This window comes from Cebus imitator, unplaced genomic scaffold, assembly GCF_001604975.1.
Source record: "Cebus imitator isolate Cc_AM_T3 unplaced genomic scaffold, Cebus_imitator-1.0 Scaffold282, whole genome shotgun sequence".
Classification (NCBI taxonomy): Eukaryota; Metazoa; Chordata; class Mammalia; order Primates; family Cebidae; genus Cebus; species Cebus imitator.
The window spans coordinates 1,895,183-1,911,296 of NW_016107597.1; the positions used below are offsets into that span (position 1 = coordinate 1,895,183).

At 35.7% G+C, this 16,114-nt stretch overlaps 1 protein-coding gene across 1 annotated transcript in view; it reads left to right on the forward strand.

Moving 5' to 3' along the window:
• The window catches only part of IL1RAPL1 (interleukin 1 receptor accessory protein like 1), a 1,323,503-nt gene that overhangs the window by 674,898 nt on the left and 632,491 nt on the right, over nucleotides 1-16,114 (forward strand). Inside the window, exon 3 of the mRNA XM_017501615.2 lies at nucleotides 12,650-12,929. Coding sequence (XP_017357104.1) covers nucleotides 12,650-12,929 — 280 coding nt within the window. The remainder of the gene's footprint in view (nucleotides 1-12,649; nucleotides 12,930-16,114) is intronic.

The following is a 16,114-nucleotide window of genomic DNA, read 5'->3' on the forward strand; positions in this document are numbered from 1 at the left end:
CCTATTTCCCCCCAGCAGACCCCAGTGTGTAGTGCTCCCCTCCCTGTGTTCATGTGTTCTCATTGTTCAGCACCCGCCTATGAGTGAGAACATGCGGTGTTTGATTTTCTGCTCTTGTGTCAGTTTGCTGAGAATGATGGTTTCCAGGTTCATCCATGTCCCTACAAAGGATACGAACTCATCGTTTTTGATGGCTGCATATGATAGAATGATTTATACTCCTTTGGATATATACCTGATAATGGGATTGCTGGATCAAATGATATTTCTGCTTTAAGTTCTTTGAGAAATTGCCACACTGCTTTTCACAGTAGCTGAACTAATTTACCTTCCTACCAGCTGTGTATAAGCATTCCCTTTTCTCTACAACTTTGCCAGCATCTTTTATTTTTTAACTTTTAAATAATAACTATTCTGACTGGTGTGGGATAATATCTCATTGTGGTTTTGACTTATATTTCTCTAAAGATTAGTAATGTTGAGCATTTTTTCATGTGCTTTGTTGGCTGTGTGTATGTCTTCTTTTGAATAGTGTCTGTTAATGTCTTTTGCCCAGTTTTGAATGGTGGTGTTTGTTTTTTGCTTGTTAATTTGTTTAAGTTTTTTGTAGATTCTGGATATTAGACCTTTGTTGGATGCATAGTTTGCAAATATTTACTCCCATTCTGTGTGTTGTCCGTTTACTCTGTTGATAGTTTGGTTTTGCTTTTTTATATTTATTTATTTATTTTTGCTGTGCTGAAGCTCTTTAGTTAATTAGGTCCTATTTGTTTACTTCTGCTTTTGTTGCAATTGCTTTTGGTGTCCTTATTATGAAATCTTTGTTAGGGCATATTTCCAGAATGGAATGTCCTATATTATCTTCCAGGGTTTTTATACTTTTAGGCTTTACATTTATGTCTTTAAGTCATCTTGAGTTAATTTTTGTACCTGGTGTAAGGAAGGGGTCCAGTTCAATATTCTGCATATTAAAACTAGTTATTTCAGCACCATTTATTGAATAGGGAGTCCTTTCCCCATGGCTTGTTTTTGTCAACTTTCTCAAAGATCAGCTGGTTATAGGTGTGTGACATTATTTCTAGGCTCTCTATTCTGTTCCATTGGTCTGTGTGTTTGTGTTTGTACCAGTACCATGCTTTTTTGATTACTGTGTAGCCTTATAGTGTAGTTTGAAGTCAGGTAATCTGATACTTCCAGCTTTGTTGTTTACTTAGGATTGCTTTGAGTATTCCATATATTGTTTGCTTCCATATGAATTTTAAAATAGTTTTTTTTTCTAATCCTGTGAAGAATGTCATTGGTAGTTTGATAGGAATAGCATTTAATCTATAGATTGCTTTGGGCAGTATGGCCATTTAAAAATATTGATTCTTCTTATCCATGAGCGTGGAATGTTTTTCAATTTGTTTGTGTTTCTGATTTCTTTCAGTGTGTTTTATACTTCTCCTTATAGAAATCTTTCATCTCCCGGGTTACCTGTATTCCTGTGGTTTCATTTTTGTTTTTGTGACTCTTGTGAACAGACTTGTGTTCTTGATTTGTTCTCAGCTTGGACATAGTTGGTATATGGAAATGCTACTGATTTTGTACATTGATTTTATATCCTGAAAGTTTGCTGAAGTTGTTTGTTAGATCTAGGAGTTTTGGGCAGAGACCATGGGGTTTTCCAGGTCTCTGCAAACAGGGATAGTTTGACTCTCTATTTGGATGCCTTTTATTTCTTTCTCATTCCCAATTGCTCTGGCTAGCACTTCCAATACTGTGTTGAATAGAAGTGGTGAGAGTGGGCATCCTTGTCTTGTTTCAGTTCTCAAGGGGAATGATTCTAGTTTTTGCCCCTTCAGTATGATGTTGGCTATGGGTTTGTTATGGATGGCTCTAATTATTTTGACATATGTTCCATCAATGTATAATTTCTTGAGTGTTTTACCATGAAGGCATGTTGGATTTTATCAAAAGCCTTTCTCACATCTATTGAGATGATCATATGGTTTTTGTTTCTTATTCTGTTTATGTGTTACATCACATTTATTAATTTGTATATGTTGAACCAATTTTGTATCCCAGGGATGAAGCCTACTTGATCATGGTGAATTAGCTTTTTGATATTCTGCTTGATTTGGTTTGCTAGTATTTTGTTGAAAGTTTTTGCATCTATGTTTATTGGGGATATTGGCCTGAAGTTTTCTTTGCTGTTATTGTTGTGTCTCTGCTAGGTTTTGGTGATAGAATGATGCTGGTGTCATAGAATGAATTAGGGAGGAGTTTGTCCTCCTCAATTTCTAGAATAGTTTCAGTAGGAATGGAACCAGCTCTTCTTCATACATCTGGTAGAATTCAGCTGTAAATACGTCTGGTCCTAGGCTTTTTGTGGTATGTAGGCTTTTTATTACTGATTCAATTTCAGAACTCATTATTGTTCTGTTCTGTTACTGTTCTGTTCAAAAATATGGTTTCTCCCTGGTTCAATCACTTATAAAGCTTGGTTTGGCTGGATATGAAATTCTTGTTTAGATTTTCCTTTTTTTTTTTTTTTTTTTTTTTTTTTTTTTTTTTTTTTTTTTTTTTTTTTTTAAAGAATTCTGAATATAGGCCCCCAGTCTCTTCTGGCTTGTAGGGTTTTTGCTGAAAGGCCTACTGTTAGCCTCATGGGGTTTCTTTGTAGGTTACCTGCCCCTTCTCTCTCGCTGGCTTTAACATTCTTTCATGTATTTCAACCTTTGAGAATCCGATAATTATGTGTCTTGGGGATGGTTGTCTTGTACAGTATGTTGCAGAGGTTCTCTGCATTTTCTCAACTTGAATGTTGGCCTCTCTAGCATAGTTAGGGAAACTTTCACGGATGATGTCCTCAAATATGATTTTTCTCTCTCTTTTTCAGGGATGCCAGTGAGTCTGAGATTTGATCTCGTTACATAATTCCATATTTCTTAGAGGTTTTGTTGATTCTTTTTTATTCTTTTTTCTTTATTTTTGTCTGATTGACTTAATTCAGAGAACCAGTCTTAAAGCTCTTTGCTCAGCTTGGTCTATTCTGCCACTGATACTTGTGATTGTATTGTGAAATTCTTGAAGTCAGTTTTTCCACTCTATCTGATCAGTTTGATTCTTTCTTAACATGTCCATTTTGCCTTCCAGCTCTTGTATCTTTTTATTGTATTCCTTAGATTCCTTGGATTGGGTTTCAACTTTCTCCTGAATCTTGATAATTTTCATTTCTATCTAGATTCTGAATTATATGTCTGTCATTTCAGCCTTTCAGCCTAGTTAAGAACCATTGCTGGGGAACTAGCATAGTTGTTTGGAGGTAAGAAAACAGTTTGGCCTTTTGAGTTGCCAGATATCTTGCACTGTTTTTTTCTCATCTGTGTGGGTTGATGTTCCTTCAGTCTTTGAAGTTGCCATCCTTTGAATGGCACTTTTTGCTTTTATGTTCTATGATACCAGTGGGGTTTTGATTGTGGTATAAGGTGGGTTCAGTCAATTGGCTTCTTTTCTGGAAGATTTTAGGGGTCAAGGCTCAACACAGCATTCCTGGGCTATGTGTTCTAACTCTGAGGGGCTTTTACCAGACCCCTGCCTTTGCTCTCTAGTCCCTTGAGGTTAAGAACTTGTTGTACTGGAGGGATCTAACTGTTCTTGGTCCACTGGCCACAACATGCTGATGGAGAGTGCTGGCCAAAGCACTTTGTTGGGTCAGTAGCAGTGGGATTTGTGCTCACTTGGGTGTGCCAGCAGCCACAGCATGTGTGGTGGGGTACATTTTTCAGCTGACCAGGGACACCAGTGGGAGCAGGGTTGCTGTCATATGTGCTAGCGCTTGCACCTGCAGTGGTGGGGGTGGTGTACTGGCAGAGGCAGGGTTTCCTGTGCTTGTGCACACATTCACACCAGTGGTGGCAGAAGCAGGGTTGCTGGTATTCATGCACGTGTTTGCACTGGCAGCAGTAGTGGCATGGTGGGGGTGGGGTTGCCCATGCCCATGAAAACAATCTTCTATATTTGAATTTGTTAATCATTTAAAAATATATGTGTCTTAAAACATTGCATTGTATGCCTTAAATATATACAATTTTTATTTGTAAATTATATCTCAATACATTTGGAAAAAGAAACACATGCAAAGTTACATAAATATCCCCACAATTTTTCCTCAGGTTATCACCCCTTTTTTCTTACTTGAGTCTTAGAGTGTTTATGAAAATGCTATGAAAATGAAGAAGTACTAAACAGATAACATGGATGAATATAATTATATGTATGACAAAAATGAGAAAGAAAGTTCCTGAAAGAGATGCACAGATAAATTTTTGTAATACTCTGAACAAAATGCAGTATGTCAACAGATCCCCATCATAATAAATATGTGATTACACATATGAATGTAGATGAATGCCCAAAACATTTGTATGTACAGCTAATCCATTTACAATATATTATATATTTCCTGAGACTTATTCTGTAATAAAAAATAGACTCAGCATCACTTAAAAATGGTCGTAACCTTTTTAAAAATTCTCACTTAGAAATTCACTTGGCGGAGCAATACACAAGCTGTGTGTGTCTAATTTTCCCCTACAATCTCTGTAAGAAGTTAATCAAACAGGCAATTAATCTGTATGATATTATTCATCTGAAAGCATATGCATATTAAAATACACAACAGACTTCATTCTCATTTCCCTTGAATTTTTCTCTAATGCCAGGGGCTTGAATGTCCAGCAGAGCTCACAATATGAAAAGGATACATGGCAGTGCTTTTGTTGAACATACCAGAAAGTACAAGCAATAACGTTCTGCTATATAAACACCTGTAATGAAGGCAGAAAATGTGTAGTAAGCTAACAAACAAGACTTTGGCCTCAACCACACTTACCTCTTGCCTTGAATCTTCTTCTGTTCCTCATTTCCATTAATAATGCTACAATCTTCTCTGGATTCCTGATTTGAAGTCTCAGAGTCATCTTAGACTCCTCCTTCTCCTTCATCTCTCCCTTCTGATCAATTTCAGTATCTTGCTAATTCTTCCCACATTTCCTTGTCATATCCTTTGCTACTTCTTTTTTTTTAACCTCTATTTTAAGAACATTCTGAGTTGCCTCCTTAACTCCTAGCTATCCCCATCCAATCCATCCTTGATACTGTCCTGAAAGTGCTATTTCTAAAATGTAGATAAGATAATATGACTTCTTTTGCAGACATTTGCCACTTTCTACATTGGTTTTAGCAGTATTCTTCAAAGTGTCATCCCTGGACCAACAGTATCACCTGGGTACTTTGTAGTAACGCAAATTCTTAGGTCCCAATCCAGACCTTCTGAATCTGAAACTCAGAGGGAAGCACAAAACTCTGTGTTTTAAAAAGTCCTCCAGGTGATTCTGATGCACAATAAAATTGAAAACTACTGAGCTACGGAATTAAGTTCAAGTTTCTTGGCATGGTGTTTTGCCAAACCTGTGTTTTCTGAACTTATTTTCACTTCCTTACACTCTTCTGTATCCCTCACCACTCCACTACTTCAGAACCTTACCCTTTACTGTCCTATTAACTGATATGTCTCATTGGCTTGCAGTTTTCTCGTCTGTATTATCAAGCTTTGAACTAAGGCACATTTTGAATTTCATCTCTTTCTTAAATCCTTTTTGATCTTCCTAGTCATATTTCCTGCTTCATTAGTTCATATGTGAAATGGAAAATAGTTCTGGGTTGAAAGGTAAAACAAACTTCTTGCTTTATGTTTCCTGAGTAATGTTATCTTTGCCCTCAGATTTTATTCATTCTTTCTTGTGCTATACATGGTTTTTGACAAGTCTGTTCCTACTTATAAATGATATCTTCAAGGGGTATGCTACTCTCGGTAATCTTTGTCATAGAAGAGTAAGTTGCATATCATATGTGGTCTATAACGTGGATTGACACCAATATATGACTTGAACTTTAACGCACGATTATTATATGTGTTCATTGCTGAATACAATAGTCCATTTGGGATTGTTTTAAAACTTAAAGACCTTTTTTAACTTGCTATCTTGAAAAGTGTGATTCTGTTCTTACATATGCTCTAAAACAAAAACAAAATTAATCTGTGCCTTGAACCCTATTACTTTCTCTTTAAAGGATCAATTTCCAGGGTAGGTGTCCTGCCATCTAATAGGCATTCCCTGTGAGGCTCCTCTAAATTGGGAAAAGAATTCAATTTGATCAGTGTTTGTTTGATCTGTTACTCATCATGTTGATATTTAAGCCAGTGTCCAACAAGTGTCCCAAAGGAATAAAATGTCTGAAGCTGGCAATACTTTTCGACCAAACTGTCTGAACATATTCTTATCCGTTTTTCCCCAAATAGAGGGTTTTGTGGAGACATACATGAGCTAAATACATAATATAATAGTATGCTTAATGAATGTAAAACAGTAAACTGTTATTTAATATATCAGCAAGGATTACTGAGTTCTGAAGTACACTCAGTTTTGTGAAATCAAATTATTCTGAGTTAAAAAATTGTATTGCTTTGCAATATTATAAAGGAAAAATGCATACTGCTATTTTTAAATTATTAGGGTTAAATATGTATAAACAATAATTATGAGTGATTGTGCTAACACCAACGAGATACATTTTCAATACCCATTTAAGTGAACAGTTATTTAGTTAATCACTAATTTATTCAACACACATTTATTGATTGTCTATTATGCCCCAAATAGATACAGATATGGAAATAGCTCTAAATTTATAATTAGAGTTAAATTAGTTTTTTTTTTTTTCTTTTTTAGAGATGGGGTCTCGCTATGTTGCCCAGACTAGACTCAATCTACTGGGCTGAAGTAATCCTCCTACATCAGCCTTTTGAGTAGCTGGGACTACAGGCACATGCTGCTGGGTCCAGTTTGAGATTTAGATAGGTGATAGATACATAGGTAGATAAACAGATAGCTAGACAGAGATAGAAATAGAGATAAAGATAGAGACATAAAGATAGTGATAGAGATATGGTAAAGTCCTACTTTTTAGAGTCCCCACACTTCCGTGATCCATGAAATGCATGTAAGCAAATAGTGATTTAATATGATACATGCTAATGAAAGTATGTATTAACTAGAGAACTCAGGATAACTAAATAATCAAAATAATGAAAAAAGTATTTAAAGTCAAAGATGGACCATATGTACCAAGATGTTACATATCTGTATCAATTTCTTATGCCCAGACTAACAAAAGTAAATGAGAATCCAGATTTTCTTGTAGCACGACATGCATCTGTTTGTGTTTGCTTAAATAGCAGGGCTTTTTTCTGCTCCTGTTCAGTGTGGGAATGGAGAACAGAGCATCCCCTATGTTCCATGTACTGTGTTAGGTACTTTCTCATGTCACTTCTAAACACTAAGAAAAGTAAAAATGAAGAGTCAAAAACAATAAGCCTTAAGCTGAATTTACTAAATGTGAGGCAAGAATAACATGATCCCACGCAGATGCATGGGACCTTCAAATTAACTGTTAAAAGATTGTTTGGAGAAAATTAACCTAAAACATTGAGGATTTGTTCACATGTAGACACATACAAGGAAGAGAAACCTTTATGAAGAATTTTTCTCGGCCAAAATGAAGTGTAGAGCTTTTAAAAAGGCAAAGTTAGAAGTTTGGGGTGTTTTTTTTTGTTTGTTTGTTCCTCCAACAACAAGAGTTGCTGCAAAGTGAGAATTGCTATCCCTAGTTTTTAGTTATTATTTCAAGGTATCTACTCAAGTAGACACAGACTGAGTATTATTTTTTCTGAAAAAGTGTTTTGGATGTCAGATCTGTTTCAAATCTTAGAATACTTCCATATACAGTATATAATGAGATATCTTGTGGATGGGACCTAAGTCTGAACATGAAATTAATTTATGTTTCATATGTAGCTTATACACATAGTCTGAAGGTAATTTTATATTTTCCATGGAGATGCTAAATAAATTACGTGGTGTGAACCTACATTTTGACTGTAACCCATCACATAAGATCAGGTTTCGAATTCTCCATTTGTGGCATCATGTCAGCTGGCACTAAAAATGTTTTGAATTTTGGAGCATTTTTGGGTTTCAGATTTTCTGATTAGGGATACTCAATTTTATTTTAAAATAACATAACTTATCCTTTTATAAATATAGTATTTCATTTTCATATTAGTATGCAACATGTATAAATTATATTATTAGACTTTTTTGAAAGAATTCAAACCGAGTTTGTTACCATGGAAATATTTTTAGCTCTTACATATGTAGTAATAGTGACTTACTTAGAAGTACTTTCTCTAATCTTTAATCTTTTATAACAAAAGCTAAACAAAAGCTATATATGTAGCTTTTGTTCATAGTACATCAGTAGTAAAGAAATTATTTCTGAATCTTAATTTCACTCTTGTCTTCATATGTGATCCCAGAACTGTATGGGTGGTAACAAAAATGAATGAACATGGTACTTCTTATTCCTACTCCCCAATGTAACTTTATGACTTCCTTAATAAACTCCCATTGGCTGTGAAAGAACATGTACTGCAGAGAAATGTTGAACTAGAGTATTTCCATAGAATCCTCCCATCAGAGAAGGAAAGTACCAATAGCAAATTTTCTGAGGCTTATAGAAGGGTATTTTATTCTAAAAGAGAGAAAAAGAGAGTAAATACTACCAGTGTACACAATTACCTGATAATAATTTTAAAAAATAATAGCAATAAAAGTTATAGAAATTAAATACAATTAATGTGTAATGAAATCAACGGTGTCTAGAAATATGCTTTTGGAATGATTTTTCCCAAGCCAACAGAGCTTGTGTGCTGAATTAAGAAAAAACTGAATGGATCAACAGCAATTCTGTTCATCAAGAGTTAGATTTTAAGTTATCACATATCTTTTTAGGATTTAAGATGTCTCACTACACAAGGTTAAAAAATATACTTTGTGGCTATATTTTTAGTCTTCATTCACAAGGAGATACATATTGAAGTATTTGGGGATGAAATGTCATTATGCCTCTAATTTATTTTCAGCTGATTTAGAAACAATAATACAACATACAAGAGAGAACATGTGTACAAATGAGGCAAAATGTTAACAAAGAAAAAGATATATCCCCTTTATCACTTCTTTCATTTAGTGAAGGGCTTTGTTGTAACTATTTAAACCATCATTCCTTTAAATGACTTTATTCAAATAATTTATGTCTTGAATTGTTCTTTATAGTGTTTGCCATCTTTTTCCAAGAATTATTGAACCATTTTAATTCGATAGTTTATTTTTGAACAGCATGCATTTAGTTAAAGGGTAGTAAAACCTCCTGAGCCATCCTCCATCTGTTTCCATAATAAAATGAACACCAAGTGTCTCTAATGTCCAAAGTACCATTTCTTCATTTTACCTCTAACTTTTCTTTGGCATGTGACGTTGAACCATTTGAAACTTTTTTTCCTCACTGATATTTAAGTATTTAATAACTAATTTTAAGGAAAATTTGTGATTTTCTTCCAACATTTTCTCAGAAAGCGTATTCTAAAAGTGTGTAATAATATCTATATGTATTCCCAGTACGACTCTTCCTCCTTTCTCTTGATCTAATTTGTTACTTACTTGTTAAAACTTTCTAGACTAATCATTTTGCTTACCTTCAAACATTTTGCTTTATACTACAAATCTTCTGAGACTTGAATAATTTTATCTTACTGTTTACATACTGCTACCTTGAAGGTATTTCAACCTTTTTCACTGGTAGCGATACCGTCCATGACAGCTAGTGTCAGTTATATTAACTTGATTCTATTGTAATTTACATAGTGGTAAAACAAAATAATTTTACACTTATAATAAGAATTATAACTGTTTTAAAAATTACCACCTAGGATTCATTGTATGAAATTGGAAAGATGCACAACTGTTTTAATAAATATTATATGCAATTATATAACTTGGACATCTCTGTGTAGTTTTTAAATCCTATTTAACATGGTATGCTGGCTCTACAGTAGTCATTGACAGGAATGATGACAATGACTCAGACACTGATGATGTCCACCAACTTCCAGCATATTTACTCTAGATAGTACCTCAGTACAGCCCTTTAGTCAAAATTTTAGCCTCAAATTTGGTACTTGAAATTAACTAAATCAAAGAATGCTGTGAAATTCTCACCTTTATTAAAAAACAATATGTGGCAGTAGGGAGGATTAATTCTAGGTTCAGGTATAGCTGGGTGAGAACCTCAGCACTCACCCTTATTAACTGACATGGAGTTTCTTCAACTGTATAATTTGGTAATTCAATTGTTTATTTTGTTTATTTATTCATTCATTCATTCATTCATTTAGTAAATGTATGCTGAACTCGTTAGCAGGCACAATTCTTGGCACTGTGTCTAAAAAGGGAAGTGAGAAGGACAAAGTCCCTGCTCTCAAGGGGTTTACATTCAACTGGAAAGACAGAAAGCAAAGTAGATATATAATATAACATCAAATAGCAATAGGTCTTGTGAAAAAAATATCAAGGCATACTCTGGATCAAGTGACCAGGATGGGAAGGCAAAAGGCCTCTCTGAGGAGGTGATACTTGGCGAGAAAGAAAGAGGAAGCCATGAGCTGTCTGGCGAAAAATGTTCTAGGCAGAGGGAAGAGCAAGTTCAGATGCCTCCGTTTATATTTCTGTGAAGGGTAAATAAAAGTTTATAAAGTCCAGGCACATAGTTAAGTGCTTCTTAGATGTTAGATATAATTTTAAGATAATAAGTGAAGATAATTAATTCCACATGATATTATGTGTCTTCTTTGCTATAATGTACATCTTCCTTTTCATCTAGATCATTTTTCTTACCTTGCATACTACATTATTTATCCTGTTCTCAGAGCTGTTAGATTGCCCTCCTTTTAATTTGTAGTGAGTTTAACCCTGCTTGCAATACTCAGATGTTATTGCCATCAGAGGTCCTGTTTTCTCAGTCTTTGCCCTTTTGCTCAACATTTGTATACTCTGAGTAATGCCAAATTGATTTTCTTGCTAAGTGTTGGGCAACTGCCCTGTCTAAACAGTAAATTCATAACTTCTCCATGATGATGATGATGATGATGTACCTGCCCTGTGGGAACCTTTCGTTTTGTATGTGTGTGCCGAGAGAGGCGAGATTAAAAAAAATGGTGTCAAGATGTCATTTGGAAGGTGGTACCTGCAGAAAACCCAGAAAACCTAATCATACCCCACCCCCATCCTCCCAATTTCCCACCGTGGTTTTTTGTTTACACTTCTCCGATTCTCCCAGGAGTCAGAGCCAAGTGACCGTTTACCTCTGTCTCTGGCTGGGAAAAAAATACTACCAGAACTCAACTCAGTTTTGTTGATTTCTATATTGTTTGGTTGTAAAACATTTATTCTCAATTGTATCAGTTTGGATCCAGTCAGAGAAAAACAGTCATTTGAACAATGAAAGTTTATACAAATAATTATTAAATGTAATGGGGGATTATAGTAATGAAGGGATTGGCTAGCATAAAAGAAAGATGTATTAGTTTGCTCAGGCTGCCATAATAAAATACTGTAGGCTGAGTGGCTTAAACAAAATATGTTTCTTTATCGTAGTTCTGGTGTCTGGGAAGTCCAAGATCATGGTACCAGCCAATTTGGTCTTTGGCTCCCAGATGGCTACCTTCTTGCTGTGTGCTCACATGATCTCCTTTTTGTAAGCACAAGTGGAGAGAGACAAAGAGTTAAGCTCTCTGGTGTCCCTTCTTATAAGGTCACTAATTCCATCAAGAGCCTCCTTCCCATGACCCTGCTCATCTAACCCTAATTACCTCCCAAAGAAAGGCCTCATCTCCACTTACTGCCATATTGAGGGTTAAGGCTTCCACATGTGGATTTTCAGGGGAGGGCACAAATGTTCAGTCTATAGCAAAAGAGAGCCCTCAAGAATAGTGGAATCATTACCATTAGCCCTAGGGCTAAGATAGCACACCTAAGAAAAAGTCCCTAAGTTTTCATACCCAGAGCAGAGATCTGCACTCTATTGGGAAGGTACAACCATAGCTTACTGAATGGCAATAATCACTAAGTTGCCATACTAGCAGAATTTGTCAGAAATCTGTCCTCTTGAAGTTAAGAGACCCTCCCTCTAACGTACCTGGGAAACATCGCCAAGCAGCTGGCTGCCGAGCACTATAGGAGCCAGGTGCTGAAGAAGCCTTGCACGCTGCAAGAGCCTGCCAAATGAGCACACTGAAAATAGGAAACAAATCCCTTTCTTCCTGAAATGTCTCACCACTGCCCTCTCCCCACAAAGCTTCAGTGCCAGCTAGCAAACAAAAACATATCTCAAAGGCTCAGATCTATTTTCACCAAGCAGGCAGAAAGGTACATTTAGAACTAAGAGGCAATAAGTCAATAACCAGCACACTGATATAAACTAATAATAAATAACAGCAGAAGCAGACTAAGTGAAGAATATATTGTTAGCAGAGTCCACTACTTTGCAGGGCCATTCTCAGTTTGATTCATTGCTGTGTGCTCTGTGCCTAGAATAAAATCTGACCCAATATGGATGTTCAGTAAAAGTTTGTTGGATGAATGAATAATTTAATTGCTTATTTTTTCCCTCTAATGCTTTTTCTCTCTTTCTCTCTTTTTTACTATAGCTGATGGATGCACTGATTGGTCTATTGATATCAAGAAATATCAAGTTTTGGTGGGAGAGCCTGTTCGAATCAAATGTGCACTCTTTTATGGTTATATCAGAGCAAATTACTCCCTTGCCCAAAGTGCTGGACTCAGTTTGATGTGGTACAAAAGTTCTGGTCCTGGAGACTTTGAAGAGCCAATAGCCTTTGATGGAAGTAGAATGAGCAAAGAAGAAGACTCCATTTGGTTCCGGCCAACATTGCTACAGGACAGCGGTCTCTACGCCTGTGTCATCAGGTATCCTTTTAATTCTATTACTGCTGAATCAAATAAATCACATGCTGCTTTCTGATACTTAAATCTTGCTGCGATCTCTTTTGCCTAAAGTCGTTGTTTCAATATTTGCATGTGTTGCTGCTTTCTAAAATTTAGATTCCAAATCATAAAAAGATGGGATTGGAATTTATATTAGACATTATTTCTAGCTTATGGAGGAAAGAGATACCATCTGGGTACCCTCTACTTATGTTACCAAGGATTACCAAAAACTATGATATAAAATTTATAGAGGAAGTAAAATGGTGCAAATAAAATGTAAGCAAAGACTTGCAGAAAGGATGCATAGTTCCTTGCTAAATGGGTTGTAACATTTTGTTATTGCCCTTCACAGACAGATAGAGCATGGATACTTCTGGTTCACACACATTTGCAAAGATGATTTAGGTAATGTGTGTATGTGCACAGGGAGAGGAAGGAAGCATTACCACGTTAAAGAATATGAAGAGTCTATTCCAGATTGCTTTGCTAACCAAAACTTCTGGGTCAATACAAAAATTTTCCCAAGTTTTTCAGTGCCAATATTGAAGTTCGTAACAAATTCTGTTTCTGTATCCCCAAGGATACTTATCATACATCTACACATCTTTGTCAGCTTCTGGAAGAGGCATATGCAGTTCGTTTAATGATAATGCACCGAAGCAGTATCTACGTAACACATTAACAGTTAAAAATCTCAGTTTAAACATTTAGCCCTTCATGGATTGTGAATCACACTCTGCATGAACGTGTATGTCATTAGGCTATTAGAACATTAGCAAAGCTAGGTATAGTCATATAGAGGGTGTGTTGAAATTATTTATTTGGCTTTCTGTATTTTGGCTTATTCAGAGAAATAAAGAAGAATCTAAAGTAGTTCACTCCCAGACTCAGAGAAAGCCTAAGAATCACCTAGTGTCTTTTTCAAATAAAAATTTAACTGCCACTCCTGAAATCCTGATCAGCAGCTAACATTCCTCTGTCATAAATATCATGCCTCGCTCTCACTGTGATCTGTGATAATCACCTGTAAGCTGAGCTATGGCTACAGGTGTGCTAGGACATTGAAATAGGTCAGGTTGCATAAAAGTTGAACAGAAATGTATCCTTTTAACACTGACAACATATGTTAGAGTTAATGTTGGAAATTATAAATGAATATAAGTAAAGAGTTGTGTTTGGGAAAAATGCCTAGTAGGCTTTAAAAAAAAAAAAAAAAGTGTCTGACTGGGCGTGGTGGCTCATGCCTATAATCCCAGAACTTTGGGAGGCAGAGGCGGGAGGATCACTTGAGGTCAGGAGTTCAAGACCAGTCTGGCCAATATAGCAGAAACCCATCTCTACTAAAAATTCAAAAAAATTAGTTGGGCATAGTGGCAGGTGCCTATGATCCCAGCTACTTGGGAGGCTGAGGCAGGAGAATTGCTTGAACCCAGGAGGTAGAGGTTGCAGTGAGCCAAGATCACACCACTGTACTCCAGCCTGGGCAGCAGAGTGAGACTCCATCTCAAAACCAAACAAACAAACAAACAAACAAACAAATCCATCATTCTTTTGGCAACTCTTTTTCTTTCTCTTAAGGTTTACTAATCCTTTTATGATTAAACATAACTCTTAATAGAAGTAAAGGTTTTATAGGGGTACTGATCAATAACTGTGATACTAGTACAGTTAAAAAATACTGTTTGGACTAGTTATTCTCATTTGACCAATAGTAATTAGATTTTAATTTCATATCTGCTTTGTTTCTTTTAAAAATCATTATTTCTTATTGTTCATGCATCTGTTGGGGTGATTATTCAAGATAGGCAAATGTGGGTCCTCATTTATCTGACATTAGAATTGACTTGGATGTCCACAGTTAACACTTCATCACTTATTATTGATGGAAAAATAATGATGTATTCACATTAGTAATCTGAATTTTGAAAACACTGAGGTTGCAATTCTCTGATGTATTTAAATATACACTGTGATCTAATACTCTGAGAAGTTGCATTAAAATCCCTCTGAATTTCCAGTTGTAATAATGAATGAAAGGTTGAAAAGTTCCCAGAAGCTGACACTTGCCATATGTTCATATGTCTTCACTTTAATAAAAGGTGAAACTAAAAGACACATACTTTAAAGTTTATATGTGTCAAGTGGCATTCTAGAGAAAGGGATAAACTGCAGGAAGAGATATTTTTGTCACTGAAATTCAAATATACCAATTGATTTGAAGCTAGTGTTGTTATGGCTTCCTTTTCCAATTTGGAAAGGGATGCTCAAAAATCTTTACAAACAGCATTTGAAATAGTACGGCTTGACGTGAGGGGAGCTCAAGAGCTGTCAGTTGAGTCACTGACATTTTGGCACATTGTTAGCTATCAGGCCACTAAACTGTCACCATTAGTTTTTAAATAATCCACTTGCAAAGAATTTCAGAAGTTTGAAAATGTTAGGGTGCATTCTAAGGTTCTAGTCTTTCTGATAAATACTGTGAGTATTAACTTGTCAATGAAGTTGTTTATCAAGCTTTCCGTATACAACTAGTTTTCATTTACACATAAATGTATGCAATTAAATGGCACAAATAATGGAAATTCCTAACATTACTATCATTATAATGAACAAGGACTTTCTTATTGCCTTCTCTTAATGTCTATTTTGGACAGAATAATACCACACAATTCTTTGCTCCATACTTCTTGGCTCTTTACCCAGTTTACTCGTTCTTGAATTTATATTTTATTTTTTACCTGAAAAACTGAATGAAGGAAATCTATGTAACAATTTCTTTTGTCTTTGTTTATGGTCATCTATAACGACAAGTTTACTTTTAAAAAAGTAAAAATTTGGTGGCCAGGTATGGTGGCCCATACCTGTAATCCCAGCACTTTAGGAGGCCAAGGCAGGTGGATAGCTTGAGACCAGGAATCTGAGACCAGCCTGCATAACATAGGGAGACCTCGTGTCTACAAAAATAAAAGTTATAAAAAATTAGCCTGGTGTGGTGGAGTGCACCTATAGTCCTAGCTACTCAGGAGGATAAAGTGAGAGGATTTCTTGAGCCCAGGAGTTTGAGGCTGCAGTGAACTATGATCACACAACTGCACTTCTGCCTGGGCAACAGAATAAGACCTTGTCTCTTACTCCAGCCTGGGTAACAGAACAAGACCTCATCT